Consider the following 24,228-nt stretch of genomic DNA (forward strand, 5'->3'; position numbering starts at 1 on the left):
AACCAGAGCTGACAGGAGATTGAACTGTATGGAAGTCAGACAACCAAAGAGTCAAAATAGACACATTCATCCAGACCGATAGGAGGGGTGGAGTCGGGCAGCTGGGCAGAGAGGGGTTGCACAGCACAAAGAGCACTGGGACTGGGCTCATAAAACCACAGCGGGTGGACCCTGGGCATGCAAACGGTAGCTGGCAAACCCCGGCCAAGGGGTGACAACTGGCAGACCCAGTGAGGTGGCGATTGTGAAGCAAGGCACTGTGCGCAACCCAGGATCCCAGCTCTGGGAAATAGAGCCTTGGGACACTGATTGAAAACACCTGTGGGGGTTGAGACACAGGGAAAGACTCCCAGCCTCACAGGAGATGTCGTTGGAAAGACCCCCATGGAGTGCACAAGCCCACCCACACAGGAATCAACACCAGAAAGGTCCAGTTTACTTGGGGGAAGCAGTGTAAGGGACTGAAGTCCCACAGAGAGTGGAGCAAGTGCCACTGTTCACTCTTGGAACCCACCCTTACATATAGCGTCACAACCCAGTGGCTGGGTTGCCCCACCCTGGTGAACACCTAAGGCTCCACCCCTCATACATAACAGGTGGGACCAGATACCCCTCCCCCCCAAAAAAGATGGCTTAAACAGAAGAAGAAATGAAAGCCCTAGAACCAATCCTTTTAAGCAATTGAGAGATAGCCAACCTATCAGATGCACAATTCAAAACACTGGTGATCAGGATGCTCACAGAATTGGTTGATTTTGGTCACAAATTAGTTGAAAAAATGAAGGCTACTGTCAGGGTGGGTGGGGTAGGACAAAAGGAAACCTAATTACAAACAATTATAGTGTTCTGGACTACAAATATGGCTGACAAGAAATATGGCCGCTGTTTGGACTACAGGAAAGATTGCAGCTGACCTATAACCTGGAAGAGATGGCTAACGTCAGACCAGGTACCACCAAAGATGTGTTGCTTCTTTGTTCACAAGGAACAAATCCCCAGCTCCCACAGAGAGCCAACCCAAAATACGCCCTCCCCGCAACCTTTCCCTTCTCCCTCGCGAGCTTTTCTCACCCCTTCCTCTGTGTGGGTGGAAAAAACCTCGCCTGAAAGCACAAACCCCAAAAATAAAGCTCTTCTGCCTGATTTCATGGCTAATTGGCTTTTCATTCCTTGGGTGAGTTTAAGGAAACCTTACAGCTACAATAAATTAAATGAAGAAAAATGCGCAGGGAACCAATAGTGATGGAAAGAAAACTGGGTCTCACATCAATGGAGTGGACCAGAAGGAAGAGAAAAAAAGCATACAATCAGAAAAGAATGAAGAAATAAGAATTCAGAAAAAAGAGGAGAGGCTTAGGAACCTCCAGGACATCTTTAAATGTCCCAGCATCTGAATTATAGGGGTACCAGAAGGAGAAGAAGAAGAGCAACAAGTGGAAAAGTTATTTGAACAAATAATAAAGGAGAGCTTCCCCAATCTGACAAAGGAAATAGACTTCCAGGAAGTCCAGGAAGCTCAGAGAACCCCAAAGAAGTTGGACCCAAGAAGGAACACACCAAGGCACATCATGATTGCATTAGCCAAGGTAAAAATGAAGGAAAGAATCCTAGAAGCAGCAAGAGATAAGGAGACAGTTACCTACAAAGGAGTTCCCATCAGACTGTCAGCTGATTTCTCAAAAAAGACCTTGCAGGCAAGAGGGGGCTAGAAAAAAGTATTCCAAGTCATGAAAGGCAAGGACCTACATCCAAGATTACTCTATCCAGCAAAGCTTTCATTTAGAATGGAAGGGCAGCTAAAGTGCTTCTCAGATAAGGTCAAGTTAAAGGAGTTCATCATCACCAAGCCCTTATTTTATGAAATGTTAAAAGGACTTATCTAAGAAAAAGAAGATAAAAAACATGTTAGAAAAATGACAGAAAACTCATAATTATTAACAACCACACCTAAAACAAAAACAAAAGCAAACAACTAGAAGAGGAACAGAACCACAGAAATGGAGATGACATGGAGGGGTAGCAACAGGGGAGTGGGAGGATGAGAGAGGGGGAAAAGGTACAGAGAATAAGTAGCAAAGATGGTAGGTAGAAAATAGACGGGGTGGGGGCAAGAATAGTATGGGAAATCTAGAAGCTAAAGAACTTATGATACATGGACATAAACTAAAGATGGGGAATGTGGGTGGGAGAGAGTGTGCAAGGTGGAGGGGAATGAAGGAGGGATAACTGTAATAGCATAATCAATAAAATATATTAAAAACTGATCTAATATGAGCTTCAGTCAAAATTAAACTTAAAAGTGGAAAAGCATTACTTATCTGATTACTCTGCAAAATATTTTTTCATGCTGTAATCTACTCCAGTTGTATAGAAAATGGGTTCTGTGTGCAACAGCCTGTTTTCATTGAGGTAAAGGATGGTTAGTATATTTCAAATTTTATTACTCAATTATATGAGTTTGTTGTTCAAAATTATCGTGCTGTGTACAAATATGATTCCTCTGTAGCTCTAAGCAAAATATCTCCACTACTCTAAAATTTGGCCTAATTATTAAATAGACAGCAAATGAACTATGTCAATATCATTGATTCATATCTCCTCATGTGCTGGAATCTCTTCCATCTCCATGACCAGAGAGTGATGCACAAGAGAGCTTGAATTGCTTCCAAGGCCTGTGATGCAAGGTCACCAGTTTTATGCTAAACATGCAAATCCTTCCAACCTATCCACATTACTTGGAAGGAACCTAAATAGAGTCAGTTGTTAATCCAGTTACCCAAAATAAACTCCAATAATCGAATGATCACAAATGCTGCCTCCAAATCTCAGAACACATACCAAAAATTAAGAAATGGAGGGTTATTAATAATTGCCCTCAGTTTTGTTTGCCTGGATTATTGTACCAATTAGCTAATGCTGTCTAACAACTTGTCCTAAATGCTATATTATTATAATACCTTTTTTCTCAAATGGGTTTATGTGATGGGAATTGTTCTGATCTGTGCCCTGAATTTCCTGAGTCTGCATCAGCTGTGAGTCTCTTCGTTGAGTGTCTATAGCTCATCCATGAAGTTATGTAAGGCTCACCTGCATCCTGTCTTTACATCAGTTTATTTATATATGTAAGCTAATCTTTTAGTTTACAAAAAATATGTGATTTGCCTTATATTAATTCTACTTTTTTATATCCATTTAACACACATTGCTCCCTACCCAGTGACATTTCTGCCTCCCCTGTTAAAGTGTGACTCAGCTACCTCCATTGTACATCTTACCTTGAACCATTCATCATTAGATTTTTTTCTCACTCATGTTTAAAGTGTACAGTTTGCTGAATTAAAGGGGCTTTACAAAATTAAGAATACATATTGCATGGGTCCATGTTTACATAATTCATAGATATGTATGTACAAAGCTTTTAAGTTAATTGTTATATAATTCTGAAAAATTGAATCTCCCTGAGCCCATTTTCTTATTTCTAATTGTAATGTGGCATAATAATAAATCTAATGAATATAGTGAAGAAAAAATGGAATGTACAGAAATATTTTGTTAAGTCCAGGACTCTCTTATGGGTTAGTAGTGTGTTTATGTATATATGTATATGTGTGTATATAATATTTGTATATATAAATATAATAATTTCATAATTAAACATTCAATTCCATAAATGTACATAAATGGACTCAATAATCCCATCTTTGATGTTGAAAGGAAATTTGAGATAAAACTGGAGAGGATAGAAAAGAAATTATGACACGTTGAATTAAAATGAAGATTAAAAAATGTAGAAACTTACATACAAAGATTTTAAGTAATATGGTTGTCTGTAATTTTTTTTATCCTCACCTCAGGACATGTTTCCATTGATTTAAGAGGGAGAGAGAGAGAGAGACTCAAATGAGAAAGATTGATCTGTTGCCACACACACATGTCCCAATGAAGGATCAAATTCCCAATCCATGCAAGTGTCCTTACCAGGAATACAACCCACAACCTTTTGATACACAGAACAATGCTTCAACTAACTGAGCCTCATGGTCAGGGCAGTTGTCTTTAATTATTTTCCTTTCTCAATGTCCAAACACTTCAAAGTCAGAACTACATTTTCTTTTATACAATGGGGATCTCTGTACCAGCTAATTGGGCAGAATCTCCAAATTGACTTTAGATTTGTTTTTTCTGCTTATTGGGTGTTTCAGCAGAAAATGTCCTCACCCAAGGGATGCAAGTAAATGAATTGAGGTCCTTAATGTCACTTTCCCCTAAAAATGATTGAATAAGTGTCTGCATAACATTGCTATTGCTGCTGTAACAAATCACCACACTAAGGGTTTAAAAGAAACAAGTTAATACACCTACAGATCTGGGGGTCAGAAGCCTGATGAGTCAATGGGCAGAAAGCAAGATGTCTGCAGAGCCAGGTTCCTTCTGGAGGCTTCAGGGAATGTCCCATTTCCTCTCCTACCCCAACTTCTCCTTCCACTAGGCCCTTTCTCCATCTTCAAGGCCAGCCATGTAGCATCTTCCAGTTTCCCTCTGATTCCTACTATTCTTCCCTCCTGTTCCAATGTTAGGACCACCTACATAATCATGACATCTTATCTTTAAAGTAGCTAATTAGCCACACTATTCCATCTGCTACTTTAATTGTCCTTTACAATGAAAAGTAACATATTACATATTTCTAGAAATGATGATGTGGGTATCTTTGGAGGCTCTCTTTTGCTTACTGCAATTTTTTTTCAATAATAATTTTCATGGTGTCACACAAGGGCCCTTATGCAAACAAATCAAATTAGGTACTTTACAGAAGCATATCATGTGATGCCATTCATGAATTCTTATATAAAATAATTGAACAATGAATTTATAACAGCTTCTGGAATGAGTGAATATATACTATCCATTCAAAGTTACCTGCAAATGATTTTTGGTTCTGAAGACCTAAAAGCACCTGACTCTAATATAGATGCAGCCATGCTACTCAAAGTGTGGTCCAGAGAGCAGCACCTGCAGCATCAACACCACCTGGGAACTCATTTGATTCTAAGAACCCCTGGGCCCACCAGGACCTGCACCTGAACAGTAATCCTGGGTGACTTATATGCACCTTGAAGTTGGAGAAATGTTGGTTTATACTAGGCTTTGTCACCTTCTCATGTTGACAATAGGGGGTAGAATCATTATTTCTGATGGTTACTGTAGGTGGTTAGTAGCCTCTGTCCACATGTTTCAGGGGCAAAATCATCTCAGGGGGAAAACCACAAGCCCAGAGTTTGAAAACTGGAAGCAACCTGACAGATTTCAATCATGGTTCATCCCTCACTTAGTTCATAATTTTGAGCAAATCACTAAAGCCCTTCCAGCCCCATTTCTGCAAAAGGAAATGGAGTTTATGATAGTAATACCTAATAGAATGGACTTGTCAAGAATTATATCAAAAAAGCCTACAAGGTACTAAGTTCAGATTATATAGCATAACACTATCAAAGGGTATCTCCCATAATTAACACATATTTTATAATGAGGCACTAAATGACAGCTCATAACTTGTGATATTATTTAAAAATTTCTATTTATTTTGACAAATGCATCAAGAAGCCAGGCAGTGTGGTAGCCAGGACTGCATATCAAAGGAACACACTTCTCCCCTCATTGAAGAGGGGATAACAATGCTCTGGAGACATCGGGGTGGTGTTGCTGACGCAAATAAGTTCTTGGATATCAAAGGGTCTATCTGATTCTAATGCATGTCATAGTCTCAGACTTTGGAGAAAATGTTAACTCAGTGTTAGAAAAAGGTACTAGGAGGTGAGACCTCTGGGAAGCAGATGAGACCCAAGACAAGGAGTCATAAAATCTAAACCCACCTGGCCTCTAACATGGTCTTTTGAGATCTGAGAATCATTAGGAAAAATTTTCTTCCTGTTAATTGCAGAGGCCCGGCGGGAAATCATGTACTTAGATGTAGGAATAACACAAGGGAAATGTGTCTGATGAGCCAATATACAGAGAGTTGTGAATATCTCCCCATGCAGTACCTGAGCTTGTACAATGATGGTGGACAGGACATGGTTGTTGCTATTGATTCCTAAGACTTGCTCAAGAACTGATGCTTCACTCCATCCTACTGTCTTGTGTAGGACAGAGCTTCAGTCTCCATCATGAACCCTACAGGGAGCAATTGTCACTTACACACGGATACCTTCCTTTCAGAAAACCCATCCAGGGGAGTCTGAGAGCCTGGTAGGTACATTAGGAAAGGGTCAGATAGGCTGGAACTTGAGAACTTTTACTGCGTCACTAGGACCCTAATCATCCCAGCCCTGAGACCAGATATCTCTGTTTGTATTCCTGGTTAAGGAACTAATTTATACTTAATTTACTTAATATGTTAACAAGGATGTGTCTATTTGAATCTGCTCTCCAGGGCTAAGTAATGGGAATGGGACTCCAGTCAGTTGACGCTGTGCAATGAGTGAGATGCATGAAATGGATACAGGAAAATGAAAACACTTGTGAGTGGTTTTCCTGTTTGGGGGAGAAGGAAATGGAACATTGGGTGTGGAGAGCACTGCAGTGAAGTGAGAGTGTTTGTACTAAAATTCCAAGATGGGTGTATTTCAGCATGTTTTGTATTCATTGAAAGATCCAACCAGTAGAAGTAGACAGCATCATGCAGTAGCAGTTAGGGAGACAGACATTTCAGTATCTTCTTTCATGCTGCATATTCACATTAGAAAATATTTAATAAGTCTAAAATGGAATATTAAGTAGTTTTACCTCATTACTGGTGAGGCTCATATATTTTTGGATTTTGTGTCCTTTTATTTCTATATTCAAACAGTTAGCAGAAATTCCTATCCAACACTCAGCCTTTCCATGTAGTGCACATTTTTCTATGCATTGAATGAGAGATTCAGTAGTGCTCTTGGGAATACAAATTCAGGACTCGCCCTTTTGTAGCCAAATAGCATGCTGAGAAACAATAGTTTAAAAAATGCAGGAATGAAAACATTAAGGTCACACATTATATCTTAAATCTTAATGACACCAAGACCTCTTAGTTCACATTTATATTTATGCCATGATGACTTCACTGTCCCAGCTAACGTGGTGGAAACCTCCAAATGTTTTAAAATTTCTGCTCTAGTCCATGTGGATTTTCAGAGTAAAATGCCTACCTAAGGGAGCTAGAGATGCAGACATTAAACTCAGCCCCTCCATCACATGTCACTGGATGACTGACTCTATTAGACTGCTGAGACTGCTGGGAAGAACCCCCACACCAGTCGTTCTCAGTGAGCACAGATATGGGCATACAGTTCTAAGTATCAGAACCTGGCTTGAGTCTTGCTGACTAATCTCAAGGTGCCTGCAAGGTTGGGTCCCTCCTAGAGGCTCAGGGAGAACCTAAGAGAGACAGGGGAGAACCTGTCTTCTCCTTAATTCCAGTTTGTGTTCTGACCACCTGCATTCCTTGGCTCTGGGCCCTCCCAGCAGTGTTGTATTTTCTCCTAGTCTCCCTCTCTGCATGTAGGGGAGCACTGTGCCAACCTTGTCCGCCTAGATGATCCTGTTCATCTTCTACCTTCAAGTCAGCTGAGTAGCACCCTGTTCCTTCTGCTACCCTCATCCTCCAGTTCATATAAAAAACATTGTATTCAAACATACTGGGGATTAGGATATGGTCATCTTACAGAGGTCAGAATTCTGCCTGCTACAAACTGTTTTTCAGAATACTATGATTATATGTCACTCAAGGGCCCTTATACAAAGGATACACAGATTTAATCATAGGCTTTGGAATGAGTGAATACACTCTTCTGCCAAAACTCTACACGAGGACAATATTTGAATCACAGGAACTGAAACAACTTGTAATTGAGTCTAACAGAAACCACAGCCTTTCTTCCCAGAGAGTGGTCCACAAATAGGACCTGCAGCATAAACACTACCTGGGCACTAGTCAGATACACAGCTTCTCTGAGCCTGAAATATCTGCTGAGTGAGGTTCTGAATTTGAACTAGAATTCTGGATACACTATATGCATTTGAAACTGAAGAAGTGCTGGTCTAAACTAGATTTTGTTACCTTTTACAATTTACATTTGGGGATGGATTATAAATACAGGGATATTTATTTGTATGAGCATGAATTGTAGGTGTTTAGTGGTATCCCTTCAGGCATTGCTAGGTGTAAAATCATTTCCAGTTGAAACCCACTGACTGCAAGAAACCAGAAAAATCATAACCGAGGCCCATTATATACTCTGATATTACCTTTGAGCAAATTGCCAAACCCTTTCAGCTCTTTTCTAAGGCCTTGGTGCTGGTATTACCCACTGCCAAGTACATACTTGCACATACAGCCTTGATCTCCCTCCCTTTCTCTCTTGAGTTGAGTGCTCAAATGTCACTTGTTGGCAGGTCTTGCCTAAAAACCCATGAGAAATAGAATGGCCTAGATACTTTCCCTTTAGACCTGATTTTGTTTTCTTCATAGGATTTGTCACCGTGTGTAATGTTATATTTATTTCTATTTTTTGCTTCTATAGCCTATCCCCAATATTGGCTTGTAAAAACTTGTGTTTTTCAGCACCATCTATTCACAGCTTAGACAGTGCAGAAAACACAGTCAGCACTTAATTTGTATTCCTGAAAACTTGAATAATTTCTCTTTAATACTGTAATTAGGCTAACACCTTAGGGAAAAAAATGATTGGGACAAAAATTTGAGCTCTGATTAACACAGAAAACGAGAAAGAAACAGATCCATTTCAAAATACTGAAATTAATATCTCCACTGCAAAATATGAACAGTTGCAATAGAGCTGTGTGAGTAATTCTGGCTTATATGAAAATTACTCCTGTTCTTTTTCTCTTTCTTGAAAGTCACCTCCACCTCATGGATTCAGGGAACCTTACAAGAGTGTCAGAATTTCTTCTCCTGGGACTATCAGAGGACCCAGAACTGCAGCCCCTCCTATTTGGCCTGTTCCTCTGCATGTACCTGATCACAGTGTTGGGAAACCTGCTCATCATCCTGGCTGTCAGCTCAGACTCCCACCTCCACATACCCATGTACTTCTTCCTCACTATCCTGTCCTTGGTAGACATATGTTTCACCTCCACCACTATCCCAAAGATGCTGCTAAACATCCAGACACAGAGCAAAGCCATCACCTATGCAGGTTGCATCACTCAGACATGTTTTTCCTTACTCTTTGGAGTATTGGATGATATCCTCCTGACTGTGATGGCCTATGACCGCTTTGTGGCCATCTGCCACCCCCTGCATTACACAGTCATTATGAACCCCCGACTCTGTGGACTGCTGGTTCTGGTGTCTTGGATCATAAGTGCCTTGAATTCCCTGTTACAATGCTTGATGGTATTGAGGCTGTCCTTCTCCCCAGGCTTGGAAATCCCCCACTTTTTCTGTGAACTCAATCAGATGACCCAACTTGCCTGTTCTGACAATTTTCTTAATAACATTGTGATTTATTTTGTAACTATGCTACTGGGTGGTGGTCCCCTGGCTGGAATTCTTTACTCTTACTCCAAGATTGTGTCCTCCATACGAGCAATCCCATCAGTTCAGGGGAAGTATAAAGCATTTTCCACCTGTGTGTCTCACCTCTCAGTTGTCTCCTTATTTTATTGTACAAGCCTAGGAGTGTATCTCAGCTCTGCTGTTACCCACAACTCACAGTCCAGTGCAATTGCCTCAGTTTTGTACAACGTGGTCACACCCATGCTGAACCCCTTCATCTACAGTCTCAGGAACAAGGACATAAAGAGAGCTCTCAAAAGATTTTTTGTGCTGACGGGTACACAAGGGACAATCACCTGAGGCTCAAAAATGACACTTGCCTTCTTTGCCCTAAGTTTCAAAACCAGAAACTGTGATTCTTATACAGATATTGGGTTTTGAACTTGCTCGTTTCATTTCTGCCTTTGAATTTCCTTTGTTTGTTTCAACTTCTCTATATAGTTTAAGCCACCATTTTATTAAGTCTTCTCCTTTGTCTATTATATACACAGATTTTTCTTTGTCCTCTTTCCTAAAATCAAAAAGTTTTTTACAACCTTGATCAGATATTTTTGGAAGTGTTTCTTTACTTGTGTGGCAACATTGATGTCTTTAGAATAATTTCTTCTCAAATGACATATAGGGCCAGCAGAAGTAAGCTTGCTTGAGCATGGTTGGTATGGTACATGAATGCCTCATATGAGATAGACAGCAATTTCAGCATTTCACCTAAAATGTCATATGGTGTATTTGATTGTGATATTTTCATGTTACAGAATTACATGTTTATGACTTTGTAATAAAAAGGAGGTTTATTAGTGCCAGACCCTATATATTATTGTAAGTAATTTCTTCTTGCTTTGTAGATAGAGGAGTAAAGGTTTTTCTAAATAGGAATTTTATAACATGTTGATTCTTGTATAAAATTCACAGAAATTTTATGTATATTCCTGTGTGTAATTCCAAAAGAATTTTGAGCCCTGGATATATCCATGGATGTATCTGTTGTCTAACTTACTCCCTTTGATCTTATTGAAATTGCATCTAATTAAAAATAAAAATGCATATCTCTCAGGTTCCAAAACAAAATAAAAACATTAAATTAAAAATGGAGTTCCAAGGAAACTCCATAGTTGGGGACAATACAAGTGCTTATGCAGCAGCTGTGACATGCATCTGGCACTGTGGTTACAAAAAAGATCAGGAACAGGAGAAGGCTTTCCACTTTTACCGCTTCTCTTCAATATAGTATTGGAAGTCCTAGCCACAGCAATCAGACAAGAAAAAGAAATAAAAGACATCCAAATTTGAAAGGAGGAATCAAAACTCTCATTGTTTGCAGGTGACATGATAGTGTACATAGAAAACCCTATAGACTCCATCAAAAAAGAAAAACTACTTGACCTAATAAATGAATTTGGCAAAACAGCAGGATACAAAGTCAATATTCAAAACTCAAAGGCATTTTTGTACACCAACAATGAAATATCAGAAACAGAAATTAGGAAAAATCCCAATTGATATAGCAACAACAGCAACAAAAAAATAAAGTACCAAGGATAAACCTTCCCAAGGAGATAAAAGACCTGTACTCAAAAAACTACACAACACTGAAGAAATAAATTAAGGAGGACACAAACAAATGGAAGCATGTACCATGTTCATGGATTGGACGAATTAACATTATCAACATGCCCATAGTACCCAAAGTAATTTATAGGTTCAATACAATCCCTATTCAAGTACCAATGACATATTTCACAGATATAGAACAAACATGTCAGAAACTTATATGGAACCATAAACAACCCTGAATAGCTGCAGCAATTTGAGAAAGAAGAACAAAGTAGGAGGGATCACAATACCTGATATCAAACTGTATTACAAGGCCACTGTTATAGGGAACTGTTCTGCATGGAAGTGGGAAATGTAGCCCAGCTCCCACTTGGAAAAGCCAGTGGGGAGCAAAGTCTGGCACACAGGACCCACACCCATAGATAGGTTCTCCTATGGGGAATCAGGCCTGCATTGTACTAGGTTGCTATGAGACTTGCTTTTGCTAAAACTCCCTCACCCTGAATTGAGGCAGCAAAAGTTTATTGTTTAGTTATATCTCTAAAGTAATTTCCTAAAATCTGTGCTAAACCTCCCAAGTATGGAGTTTAACCAGTTCAACCACTTTTCCCCTTGATCTGAAACATCCTTCTCTTTGAAGTAATTAGCAACATTCTTTCCTTTGTTATCTGTAAAAGGTAATCACCTATAGTGAACCTGCACATAGTAAATGAGGACCATCCTCAATGTAATGTACCCAGAAAAGCAATAAAAGCCTGTCCAGGCAGGGGTCAGGGCTCTCTCTGTCACTCAGAGAGTGGCCATACTATCCCTTTTTCTCCACAGTACATCTGTAGTCTGTGTTAATTTGTTCATTGGAGCCTCAATACACAGACTTGGTAGGCCAGAGTCTGCATCACACTGTAATCAAAACAGCCCGATACTGGCATAAGAATAGATACACAGACCAATGGAACAGAATAGAGAGCCTAGAAATAAACCCAATTCTCTATGGTCAATTAATGTTTGACAAAGGGGGGAGAAGCATAAAATGGAGTAAAAATAGCCTCCTCAACAAATGGTGTTGGGAGGTCTAGACAGCCCTACATGCAAAAAAAAAAAAAAACAACCAAACAAACAAACAAAAAACCTTGATCACCAACTGACACCATGCACAAAAATAAACTAAAAGTGGATAAAATACTTAAATATAAGTAGTGACATCATGAAAGTCTTTAAGGAAAACATAAGCAGGAAAATCTCATATATTCTATGTAGCAATATTTTCACCAATATGTCCCCTAGAGCAAGGTACATAAAGGAAAGAATGAACAAATGAGTTCTTATCAAAATAAAAAGCTTCTGCATGGCTAATGAAAACACTATCAAAATGAAAAGAGAACCAACCACATGGGAAAACATATTTGCCAATGATACCTTAGACAAGGTTTTGATCTCCAAAATATATAAAGAACTCACACGAGTCCCACCTGAGGAAGACAACCAACCACATCACAAAATGGGCAGGAGATCTGAACAGACACTTCTCCAAGGAGGACATACAGAGGATCCAGAGGTATACAAAAAGACACTCAGCATCACTAACCATCAGAGAGATGAAAATTAAAACCACAATGAGATGCCATTTCACACCAGTGAAAATAGCCATCATAAACAAATCAACAAACAACAAATGTTGGAGAAGATGTGGAGAACAGGGAACCCTAGTGTATTGTTGGTGGGAATGCAGACTGGTACAGCCACTGTGGAAAACAGTATGGAATTTCCTCAGAAAACTAAAAATGGAGCTGCCTTTTGACCCAGCAATTCCATTGCTGGGATTATATCCTAAGAACCCTGAAACACCAATCCAAAAGAACCTGTGCTCCCCAATGTTCATAGCAGCACAATTTACAATAGTCAAGTGCTGGAAGCAACTTAAGTGCCTGCCCATCAGTAAATGAATGAATCAAAAAACTATAGTACATTTACGGAATGGAATTCTATGCAACAGAAAGAAAGAAGGAGCTCCTACCCTTTGTGACAGCATGGATGGAACTGGAGAGAATTATGCTAAGTGAAATAAGCCAGGTGGTGAAAGACAAATACCATATGGTCTCACCTTTAAGTGGAACCTAATCCACAAAACAAACAAGCAAGCAAAATATAACCATAAACACTGAAATTAAGAAGATACTAACAGCAACCAGAAGGGAGGTAGGAGGGGATAATGGTGGAAAAATGTGGAAGGGTTTTCAGGAACAACTATGAAGGACATAATCAAGGTGGGGTGGAATCAGGGGAGGGAGGTGGGGATGGCAGGAATGGGAAGAGTGGTGGGAGGAAAAGGCAGACAAGCATACTTGAACAACAATAAAAAAATTTGCATTATATGTCAAAAATTTATTAAATATCTAAATTCAGGGAGCTTATATATTAAATAGAATTTTATTTTTAATATATTTTATTGATTATGCTATTACAGTAATCCCATTTTCCCCCCTTAACTCCCCTCCACCCAGCATACACTCTCCCACCCACATTCCCCCCCCTTCAGTTCATGTCAATGGGTCATACATATAAGTTCTTTGGCTTCCACATTTCCCATACTATTCTTACCCTCCCCCTTTCTATTTTCAACCTACCGTCTATGCTACTTATTTTCTGTACCTTTTTCCCCTCTCTCCCCGTCCAAATCCTCACTAATACCCCTCCATGTGATCTCTATTTCTATGATTCTGTTCCTTTTCTAGTTGTTTGCTTAGCTTGCTTTGTTTTTGTTTTAGGTGTGGTTGTTAATAATTTTGAGTTTTCTGTCATTTTACTGTTCATATTTTTATCTTCTTTTTCTTAGATAAGTCCCTTTAACATTTCATATGAAATCCTTTATATGATGAAGTGATGATGAAATCCTTTAACTTGACTTTATCTGGGAAACACTTTAGCTGCCCTTCCATTCTAAATGATAGCTTTGCTGGATAGAGTAATCTGGGATATAGGTCCTCGTCTTTCATGACTTGGAATACTTCTTTCCAGCCCCTTCTTGCCTGCAAGGTCTCTTTTGAGAAATCAGCTGACAGTCTGATGGGAACTCCTTTATAGGTAACTGTCTCCTTATCTCTTGCTGCTTCTAGGATTCTCTCCTTCATTTTATTATTGGCTAATGTAATTATGATGTGCCTTGGTGTGTTCCTCCTTGGGTCCAACTTCTTTGGGACTGTCTGAGCTTCCTGAACTTCCTGGAAGTCTATTTCCTTTGCCAAATTGGGGGAGTTCTCCTTTATCATTTGTACAACTAACTTTTCCACTTGTTGCTCTTCCTCTTCTCCTTCCAGTCCCCCTATAATTCAGATGTTGGAATGTTTAAAGATATCCTGGAGGTTCCTAAGTTTCTTCTGATTTTTTTAAAATTCTTATTTCTTCATTCTTTTCTAGTTGGATTTTTCTTCCTTCCTTTTGGTCCACACCATTGATTTGAGACCCAGTTTCCTTTCCATCATTATTGGTTCCTTGTACATTTTCCTTTATTTCACTTAGCATAAATTGTTTTGATCTTCATTTTTTAAATCTAATTTGTGACCAAATTCAACCAATTCTGTGAGCATCCTGATTACCAGTATTTTGAACTGTGCATCTGATAGGCTGGCTATCTCTTCATCACTTAGTTGTGTTTTTTCTGGAGCTTTGATCTGTTCTTTCATTTGGGCCATTTTTTTGGCTTGATGTACATGTTACATAGTGAGGAATGGAGCCTTAGGTCTTCACCTGGGCAGGGTATCCCATGTGGCTGTGTTGTGAGGTTGTATGTGCTAGAGGGTTCCAAGAGGGAACAATGGTGCTTGCTCCACTCACTGGTGGATTTCAGTCACTTCCCCTGCTTCCCACAAGCAAATTGGGCTCTTTTGGTGCTGATTCCCATGTGGGTGGGTTTGTGTACATCCTGGGACCCTGTGGGTCTCTCCAACGAATTCTCTGGTGAGGATGGGAGTTTCTCCCACTGCTAAAATTCCACAGGTGTTTTCAACCAGTGGTTTGAGGCTTTGTTTTCCTGTAATGGGGCCCCGGGTTGAGCAATCTGTCCAGTTCCCCACTTGTTTCTCCCAGTTTATCTGCATGCAAATATGGGACCTCCCAGTCTGTAATCTGTCACCTCACTGGGTCCGCTCGCTGCTGCCTTGCCAGCCAGCTGCAGCTTTCCACACTCTGCCCCACAATGCATGGCCTCACTGGGTCTGCCAGCCACCCCTTGCCTTCCCCAGTCCTCTAGTCATGACCTTGCTGCTGGTTCTCTCTGCCCAGCTGTCTGTCTCTACTCCTCCTACCAGTCTGGATGAATATGTCTTCTTTAATTCCTTGGTTGTCAGACTTCCATACAGTTTGATTATCTGTCAATTCTGGTTGATTTTTGTTTTTAAATTGTTGTTGTCCTTCTTTTGGTTGTTCAAGGAGGCACAGTGTGTCTACCTATGCCTCCATCTTGGCTGGAAGTATTATTAAATAGAATTTTAAATAGCACACACCAATGCTATATTATAAGATAATAGTCATTTGGAAGATGAAATTCCCACTCAGTAAGCCATGAAAAAGCAGATAATACAAAATTTGGGGTGATTTAAGAGCATTAATGTGATTGATTAAATAAAATATTTTCATAAAGACAATAAAAAAGAACATTGGAATCATATCAAGCATATTCTCTAACCACAATGCTATGAAATTAGAAATCGCAAGAGAACGTGAAAAAAAAAAACACAAAAAGACATGGAAACTTAATAACATGTTATTAGACAATGAATGAGTGAACAATGAGGTCAAAAAGAAATCAAAGATACCATGAAACAAATGAAAATGAGGACACAAGAATTCAGAATTTGTGAGACACAGGGAAAGCAATACTAAGAAGGAAATTCATAGCATTACAGGCCTATCTAAAAAAAAAAACAACAACCAACAACCCAGAAATAAACAATCTAACTTTACACATAAAAGAACTGGGAAAGAAAACATCAAACCAACCCCCAAGTGAGTAGAAGGAAGGAAGTAATAAAGATCAGAGCAGAAATGAATGAAATAGAGTGTACAAAAATGGTACAAAAGATCAATGAATCCAGGAGCTGATTCTCTGGAAAGATAAACAAGAATGACCTTTAACCAGACTCATCAAGAAAAAAAGAGAGGGCTCAAATAAATTAAATCAGAAATGAAAAAGAAGAAATTACAATCAAACCAATAAATACAAAGGATTGCAAAAAAAAAAAACAATGATTGTGAACAACTATATACCAATGAACTGGACAACCTGGGTGAAATGGACAAATTCCTGGAAACATACAGTGTTCCAAAATTAAATCAGGAAGAATAGAGAATCTGAATAGACAGATTACACCTAGTGAAACTGAAGTAGTAATCAAAACCTTCCAACAAACAAAAACCTTGGACCAGATGGCTTCACAGGTGAATTTTAACAAAAATTCTGAGGAAAACTAATACCTCTTCTCCTCAAACTATTTGATAAAATTCAAGAGTAAGGAAGACTCCCAAACTCCTTTTATGAGGCCCACATTATCCTAATTCCAAAACCAGAAAAACACACTTACAAAGAAGAAAATCATAGGCCAATGTCCCTGATGAACATAGATGCTAAAATCCTCAAGAAAATATAGTAAACAGAATACAGCAATGCATCAAAAGGCTCATACACCATCATCAAGTGGAATTTATTCTGGAATGCAAGGTTGGTACAACTTTCACAGATCAATAAATGTGATTCATCAAATAACCAGAATGAAGGATAAAAACCACATGATTTTATCAATAGATGCAGAAGAAGCATTTGATGTAATCAAGCACTGATTTATGATAAAAAAAAAAACCTCTCAGTAAAGTAGGATTAAAGGTAGTATACCTAAACATAATAAAGGCCATATATGACAAACCCACTGCCAGCATCATACTCAATGGGCAAAAATTATAAGTGTTCCTCTTAAGAGCTGGAATAAGACAAGGATGTCTGCCTTCACCTCACTTATTCAACATAGTGCTAGAAGTCCTAGTCACAGCAATCAGATAAGAAGAAGAAATAAAGGCACCCAAATTGGAAAGGAAGAAGTAAAGCCGTCATTATTTGCAGATGACATGATACAGTACATAGAGAGCCCCCAAGATTCCACCAAGAAACCACTAGAACTGATAAATGAATTCATCAAAGTAGCAGGATACAAAATTAAAACCCAGAAAGCAGTGGAATTTTTATATGCCAATAATGAACTAAGTAGAAAGGGGAGTTAAGAAAACATTAATATCCAGAAATCAGTGATATTTAATATATGTAAATAATGAACCAACTAGAAAGAAAAATGTTTTAAATCCCATTCATAATTGCTACAAAAAATAAAATACCTAGGAATAGAGCTAGCCAAATATGTAAGAGACGTGTGCTTGGAAAATTATAAAACACTGAAGTAAGAAACTGAAGATACAAATAAGTGGAAACACACACTGTGTTCATGGATAGAAAGAATTAATATCATTAAAATGTCCATATTACCCAAAGCAATCTATAGACTCAGTACAATTCCTATCAAGATTCCAATGATGTAGTTCACAGAAAACATGGTAAGTGAAATAAGCCAGTCAGAAGAAGACAAATACCATATGATCTCAGTCATATGTGGAATCTGATGAAAAAAACTGATCTAGCAAGCAAAACAGACACTGACTCATAGACGGAGAGCAGAAGACAGCTGGTCATGGTTGGAGGTTAGGGGGTGGAGGAATTGAGCAAAAAGGAAAAAGGACTCATGGATGTGGACAAAGAAGTAGTGATTGCTAGGGGAAGGAGGGTATAAGAGGACTAAAGGGTAATGGAAAACAAACATGATAAAGGTTAAATGAAAAAAATACAGGACTAAAGAAGAAAAATAAACACACAAAAAGAAACAAATTAATTTGCTTGCAGTTTTGCCAGTCAGAAGCCTGGTGAGTCAATGGGCTGAAATCTACAATCTGCAGGACTGGGTTCCTTCTGGAGGCTTCAGGGAGAACCCATTTTTCTCTCCTTCCCCAGTTTCTCCTGCCACTAGACCCTTTTTCCATCTTCAAGGCCAGCCATGCAGCATCTTTCAGTCTCCCACTGATTGCAACTATTCTTCCCTCTTGTTCCAAATGTTGGGACCACAGTGAGCACATCAGTCCCACCTACAGGATCATGGCCTATCTTATCTTAAAGTTAGCTGATTAGCCACACTATTCCATGTGCCACTTTAATTCTCCCTTGCAATGAAAAGTAACATATTACAAGTTTCTGGAAATTATGATGCAGACATCTTTGTTGATGTAGAATAAAGGTTCTTATTCTGCCTACTAAAAAATGTTTACAACAATATATTCCATGGTGTCACATAAGGGCACTTATGTAAAAGAATCAAATAAGGTATTTTTCAGAAGTATATCATATGATGTCATTCATAAGTCCTCATTTAAAATAATTGAACAATGATTTTATAACAGCTTCTGTAATGATTAAATGTGCATTCTGCATTCAAAATTGCATGGAAAATGATTTTTGGTTCTGAAGATCTAAATCTACCTTCCCCTGACTTGAACACAGCCACAGCCTTACTACTCCAAGTGTGGTCCAGAGACCAGCACCTGAAACATCAACACTGCCTGGAACTTATTTGATTCAAAGAACCTCTGGATCCACTAGGACCTGCATTTGAAATATACTCCTAGGTGACTTATGTGTACCTTGAAGTTGGAGAAGTGTTCGTCTAGACTAGGCTTTGTCACCTTCTCAGGTTGACAATAGGGTATGTGATGAACACTGTAGGTGGTTAGCAGCCTTTCTTCACACATTGCCAAGTGTCTCCAGGGGCAAAGTCATGTCAAACACTGGCCCAGAGTTTGAAAACTGGAAGCAACTTGACAGATTCCAATCAAGGCCCCTCCCTCACTCAGTTCATAACTTTGAGCAAATTACTAAACCCCTTCTGCCCCATTTCTGCAAAGGGGAATGGCATTCATATCAGTAATACCTCATAGAATGGACTTTTCAAAAAATTAAATCAGACAAAATCAATAAGGTACTAGGCTTAGATTATATGGATCAAAGGATCAAAGTGTATATCTCATAATTAACAAACATTTTATAATGAGATACTAAATGACAGTTGGTAACATGTGATATAAGTAAGAAATTTCTAATTATTTTGACAAATGGGTCAGGAAAAAAGTGTGGTGGTCAGGACTGCATATCAAAGGAACAGAGCCCCCCTCTTTGAAGGTGAATAGCAATGTTCTGGAGATATCAGGCCTGTGTCCCCACCAAAATTCAGTGCTTTAAGGGTCAAAGGTATCTGGTCTTGATGGGTTCCATAGTCTCACACTGTGGAGAAAATCTTAACTCAGTGTTGGAATAAGGTAGTAGGTGGTGAGACCTCATGGAAGCAGGTGAGATCCAAAACAAAGAGTTATAAAATCTAAATCCACCTGGCTTCTAACCTGGTCTCTTGAGATTTGAGAATCATTATGAAAAAAAAATGTATATTTATTCCAGAGGCCCAGAGGGAAATTGTGTACTTAGATGTTAGAAAACACAAGGGAAATGTGCCTGACAAGCAGATATACAGAGAGCTGTAAGTATCTCCCCCAGGCTGTCCCTTCAGATGTACAATGTTGCTGGACAAACATGGTTATGGGTGTGATTCCTATGTCTAGCTCGGAAATGATGCTTCACTCCTTCCTGCTGTCTTCCATGGGACAGAGCTTCTTCAGTCTCCATCATCCACCCTCCAGGGACCAATTCTGAGTTGCACATAGAGCACTTCCTTACAGAAAATCCATCCAGGGGAGTCAGAGAGTATGGTAGGTACATCAGGAAAGGGTCAGACAGGCTGGAACCTGAGAACTTTTACTTGAGGCACTGCAACCCTAGTCAACTGAGCCCTGAGACCAGATATTTCTGTCTCAGGGCTCAGGTTAAATAACTGATTAAATAACTGGTTAAATAACCTGGTTAATTAACCTGGTTAATTCCTGGTTAAATAACTGATTTATACTTAATTTACTGAATATATTAATAAAAATTTGTCTGTTTGAGTCTGCACTCCAGGGCCATAGCTGACAATTAAGTGTTAGGACTGGGAGTCCAGTGGGAAGACGCTGCACAATGAGTGAAATGCAGGAAATGGTTGCAGGCAAATGAAAACACTTCTCAGAGAGTTTTGCTGTTTTCTGAAATGAAATGGAGCATTAGGTGTGGAGAGCAGTGCAGTGAAGTGAGAGTGTGTGTAATAAAATTCTAAGCCAGGGTGCCTTTGAGCATGTTGTGTATTCATTGAGAAGATTCAGCCAGTGAGGCAGACAGCACTTTGGAGCAGCAGTTAGTGAGGCAGACATTGCAGTAACTTCTCTCATGCTGCGTATTCGCATGAGAGTATATTTAATAAGTGTAAAGGGGAATACTAAATAGTTTTTCTCATTACTGGTAAGTAACATATATTTTGGGATTTTGTGCCCTTTTACTTTCTATATTAAACAGTTAGTAGAATATCCTATCCCACATTTAGCCTGTTCTTGCAGTGGGCATTTTCTATGTTTTCAATGAGAGGTTCTGTAATGCTCTTGGGGAATATAAATTGAGGACTGACCAACTTCTAGATGAAGAGTATAGTGTGCTGAGTAACAAGTTTTGACAATTCAGTAATGAAAAAATTAAGGTTACACCTTGGACATTAAATCTTAATGACACCAAGATGTCCTAGTTCACAGTGTTTGCATTTATGCCATGAAGACTTCACTGTACCACCTAATGGGATAGAATATCTCCAATCATTTCAATATTTCTTCTCTAGTTTCCTTGGATTTTCAAAGTAAAATGCCTACTTGAGAAAGCTAATGAATGCAGAGACTTAAGCTCAATCCCTCCATCACATGTCACTGAAGGAGTAACTATTAGACTGCCTAGACTGCTAGGAAGCACTCCCACACCAGTTGTTCACAGTGAGCACAGATATGGATGTACAGTTCTAGGTGTCAGAGCCTGGCTCGAGTCTTGCTGACTAATTTCAAGGTTTCTGCAGGGCTGGGTCCCTCCTAGAGGCTCAGGGGAGAACCTGTTTTTCCCAATTCCAGTTTGTGTTCTGATCATCTGCATTACTTGGCTCAGGGCCCTTCCTCCTTCATAAAAGCCAGCAGTGCCACCCTTTCTCCTGGTCTCCTTCTCTGCATCTAGGGGAGTACTGTGCTGGCCTTAGTCCTCCCAGGTGGTCCTGGCTCATCTTCTACCTCAATTCAGTGGATTAGCAGCCCTGTTCCTTCAGCTACCCTCGTCCACCCCTTGCTATAAAAAAAAATAACATATTCAAATGTACTGGGAAATAGGGTGTAGACATCTTACAGAAGTCCAAATCCTGCCTGCTAAAAATTGTTTTTAGGTGTGTATTCTTCTGTGTCAATCAAGGGTCCTTATATGAAGGAAGCAAAAATTCAATCATAGCCTCTGGAATGGGTGAATATACTTTTCCTTCAAAACTCCATGCAGAGACAATATTTGGATCACAGGAATTAAAATGACTGCAGCTGAGTCTAACACAGAACCACAGCCTTTCTTCCCAGAGAGTGGTCCACAGACCAGGACCTGTAGCATCAACACCACCCGGGCACTTGTCAGAAACACAGCTTCTCTGAGCCTGAAGAACCTGCTGAGTCAGACTCCACATTTGAACTAGAATCCTGGGGACTCTATATGCATTTGAAATGGCAGAAGTGCTGGTATAAACTAGGCTCTGTCACCTTTTACCACTGTCATTTGGGGAGGGATAACGATTTGGGGAGATTTGTGTGTTTACGTTTGTGAATTATAGGTGTTTAGTGGTATCCCTTTAGGCATTGCTAGTGGAAAAATCATTTGTGGTCAAGATCCACTGCCTAGAAGCAACCTGAAAAAATTATACCCATGGCCCATCACATGCTCGGATATTACCTTTGAGCAAATCACTACACCCCTGCAGCTCCTCTGTAAGGCCCAGTTACTGCTGGTTTCTTCTGCTGGGCACACACTTGCCCACATAAGCTTGATCTCCATCTCTTTCTATCTTGAGTTCTGTGCTCAAATGTCACTTGTTGGCAGGCCTCACCTAAAAACCCTTGAGAAATAAAATGACCTAGTCACTTTCTAATTTAGACCTGCTTTTGTTTTCTTCATAGGATTTGTCACCATCTGTTGTTATATTTATTTCTGTTATTTGCTTCCATATTCTTTCCCCAATATTGGCTTGTAGGGATTTGTGTTCTTCAGAACCCTCCACTCACAGTGCAGACAGTGCCCAAAATATGGTCAATACTCAATTTGTATTCCTGAAATACATGATAAATTTCTCATTAAAACTGCAGAATATTAGGCAGCAGAAAGAAAGGAGCTCCTACCCTACCTGACAGCATGGATGGGACTAGAGAGCATTATACTAAGTGAAATAAGCCAGGCAATGAAAGACAAATACCATAAGGTCTCACCTATAATTGGAACCTAATCAACAGAACAAACAAGCAAGCAAAATATAGCCAGAAACATTGAAATAAAGAACAAATTAACAGTAACCAGAGAAGAGGGGAGAGAGGGATAAGAGGGAGAGGACCATCAAGGAACATGTATGAAAGACACATGGACAAAGCCAATGGAAAGCAAGGAAGTGGGGTGGGGGGGTGTATGGTGGGGTGAAAATGGAGGCAACTGTACTTGAACAACAATTTTTAAAAATTGTAGTATTCCTGACACCTTAGGAAAAAAGTAGGTCGGGACAAAAATTCCTGCTCTGAGATGATACAGAAAACTCCTAGAGCAGAACAGATCTGTCCCAAAAGATGAAATGTATTTCTTGACTGCAAAATATAAACAGTGGCAATAGAGCATTGTGAGTAATTCTGGCTTATATGAAAATTACTCCTGTTCTCCTTCTCCTTCTTGAAAGTCAGCTCCACCTCATGGATTCAGGGAACCTTACTAGAGTGTCAGAATTTCATCTTCTGGGACTATCAGAGGAACCAGAACTGCAGCCCATCCTATTTGGGCTGTTCCTCTCCATGTATCTGATCACTGTATTGGGAAACCTGCTCATCATCCTGGCTGTCAGCTCAAACACCCACCTGCACACACCCATGTACTTCTTCCTCTCCAACCTGTCCTTAGTAGACATCTGTTTCACCTCTACCACCATCCCAAAGATGCTGCTGAACATCCAGACACAGAGCAAAGCCATCACCTATGCAGGCTGCATAACCCAAATATATTTTTTCATACTGTTTGGCATGTTGGACGACTTCCTCCTGACCATAATGGCTTATGACAGGTTTGTGGCCATCTGTCACCCCCTGCATTACATGGTCATCATGAAACCCCGACTCTGTGGCCTGCTGGTTCTGATGTCCTTTATCATGAGTGCTCTGAATTCCTTGCTACAGTGCTTGATGGTGTTGAGGCTGTCCTGTCCAGGCTTGGAAATCCCCCACTTTTTCTGTGAACTCAATCAGATGACCCAACTTGCCTGTTCTGACAATTTTCTTAATAACATGGTAATGTATTTTGCAACTGTGCTACTAGGTGGTGGTCCCCTTGCTGGGATCCTTTATTCTTACTCTAAAATTGTGTCCTCCATTCGGGCAATCCCAACAGCTCAGGGGAAGTATAAAGCATTTTCCACCTGTGTGTCTCACCTCTCAGTTGTCTCCTTATTTTATGGTACAAGCCTAGGTGTATATCTCAGCTCTGCTGGTACTCACAGCTCACAGTCCAGTGCAATAGCCTCAGTGATGTACACTGTGGTCACACCCATGCTGAACCCCTTCATCTACAGTCTCAGGAACAGAGACATAAAGGGGGCTCTGAAAAGATTCTTTAGGGTGTCTGGTAAATTAGGGACCATCATCCTGAATTAAAAAGTATGACTTTGATTTCTTGGCTCTAAGAGGGAAACCAGAAAGGTTTTCTTTAATCAGATTTTGGGTTGAAAACTTGCTCCTTTTTTTCTGTTGTAATTTCCATTTCTTTGAGTTCAACTTCTCCATACCATTTAAGTTACCATTGTATTAAGCTTTATACCAGACACTTTTTCCCTTTCTCCCTATTCTAAGCTCAACAT

General features: G+C 39.6%; 2 protein-coding genes across 2 annotated transcripts; both read left to right on the forward strand.

Moving 5' to 3' along the window:
* Positions 1-9,010: 9,010 nt before the first annotated feature.
* On the forward strand, positions 9,011-9,859 carry LOC123828558 (olfactory receptor 7A17-like). Its single transcript, XM_045853604.1, has 2 exons — positions 9,011-9,365; positions 9,651-9,859. Exons 1-2 carry the CDS (start codon positions 9,011-9,013, stop codon positions 9,857-9,859), a joined length of 564 nt encoding a protein of 187 aa, XP_045709560.1.
* A 13,314-nt stretch (positions 9,860-23,173) lies between these two features.
* LOC123828559 (olfactory receptor 7A10-like) lies at positions 23,174-24,025 on the forward strand. Its single transcript, XM_045853605.1, has 2 exons — positions 23,174-23,528; positions 23,811-24,025. The coding sequence occupies exons 1-2, from the start codon at positions 23,174-23,176 to the stop codon at positions 24,023-24,025; spliced, it is 570 nt and encodes a 189-aa protein (XP_045709561.1).
* The last annotated feature ends 203 nt before the right edge of the window (positions 24,026-24,228 follow it).

The sequence above is a fragment of the Phyllostomus hastatus genome, unplaced genomic scaffold (genome assembly GCF_019186645.2).
Source record: "Phyllostomus hastatus isolate PE091 unplaced genomic scaffold, TTU_PhHast_1.1 phas_contig_98, whole genome shotgun sequence".
NCBI lineage: Eukaryota > Metazoa > Chordata > Mammalia > Chiroptera > Phyllostomidae > Phyllostomus > Phyllostomus hastatus.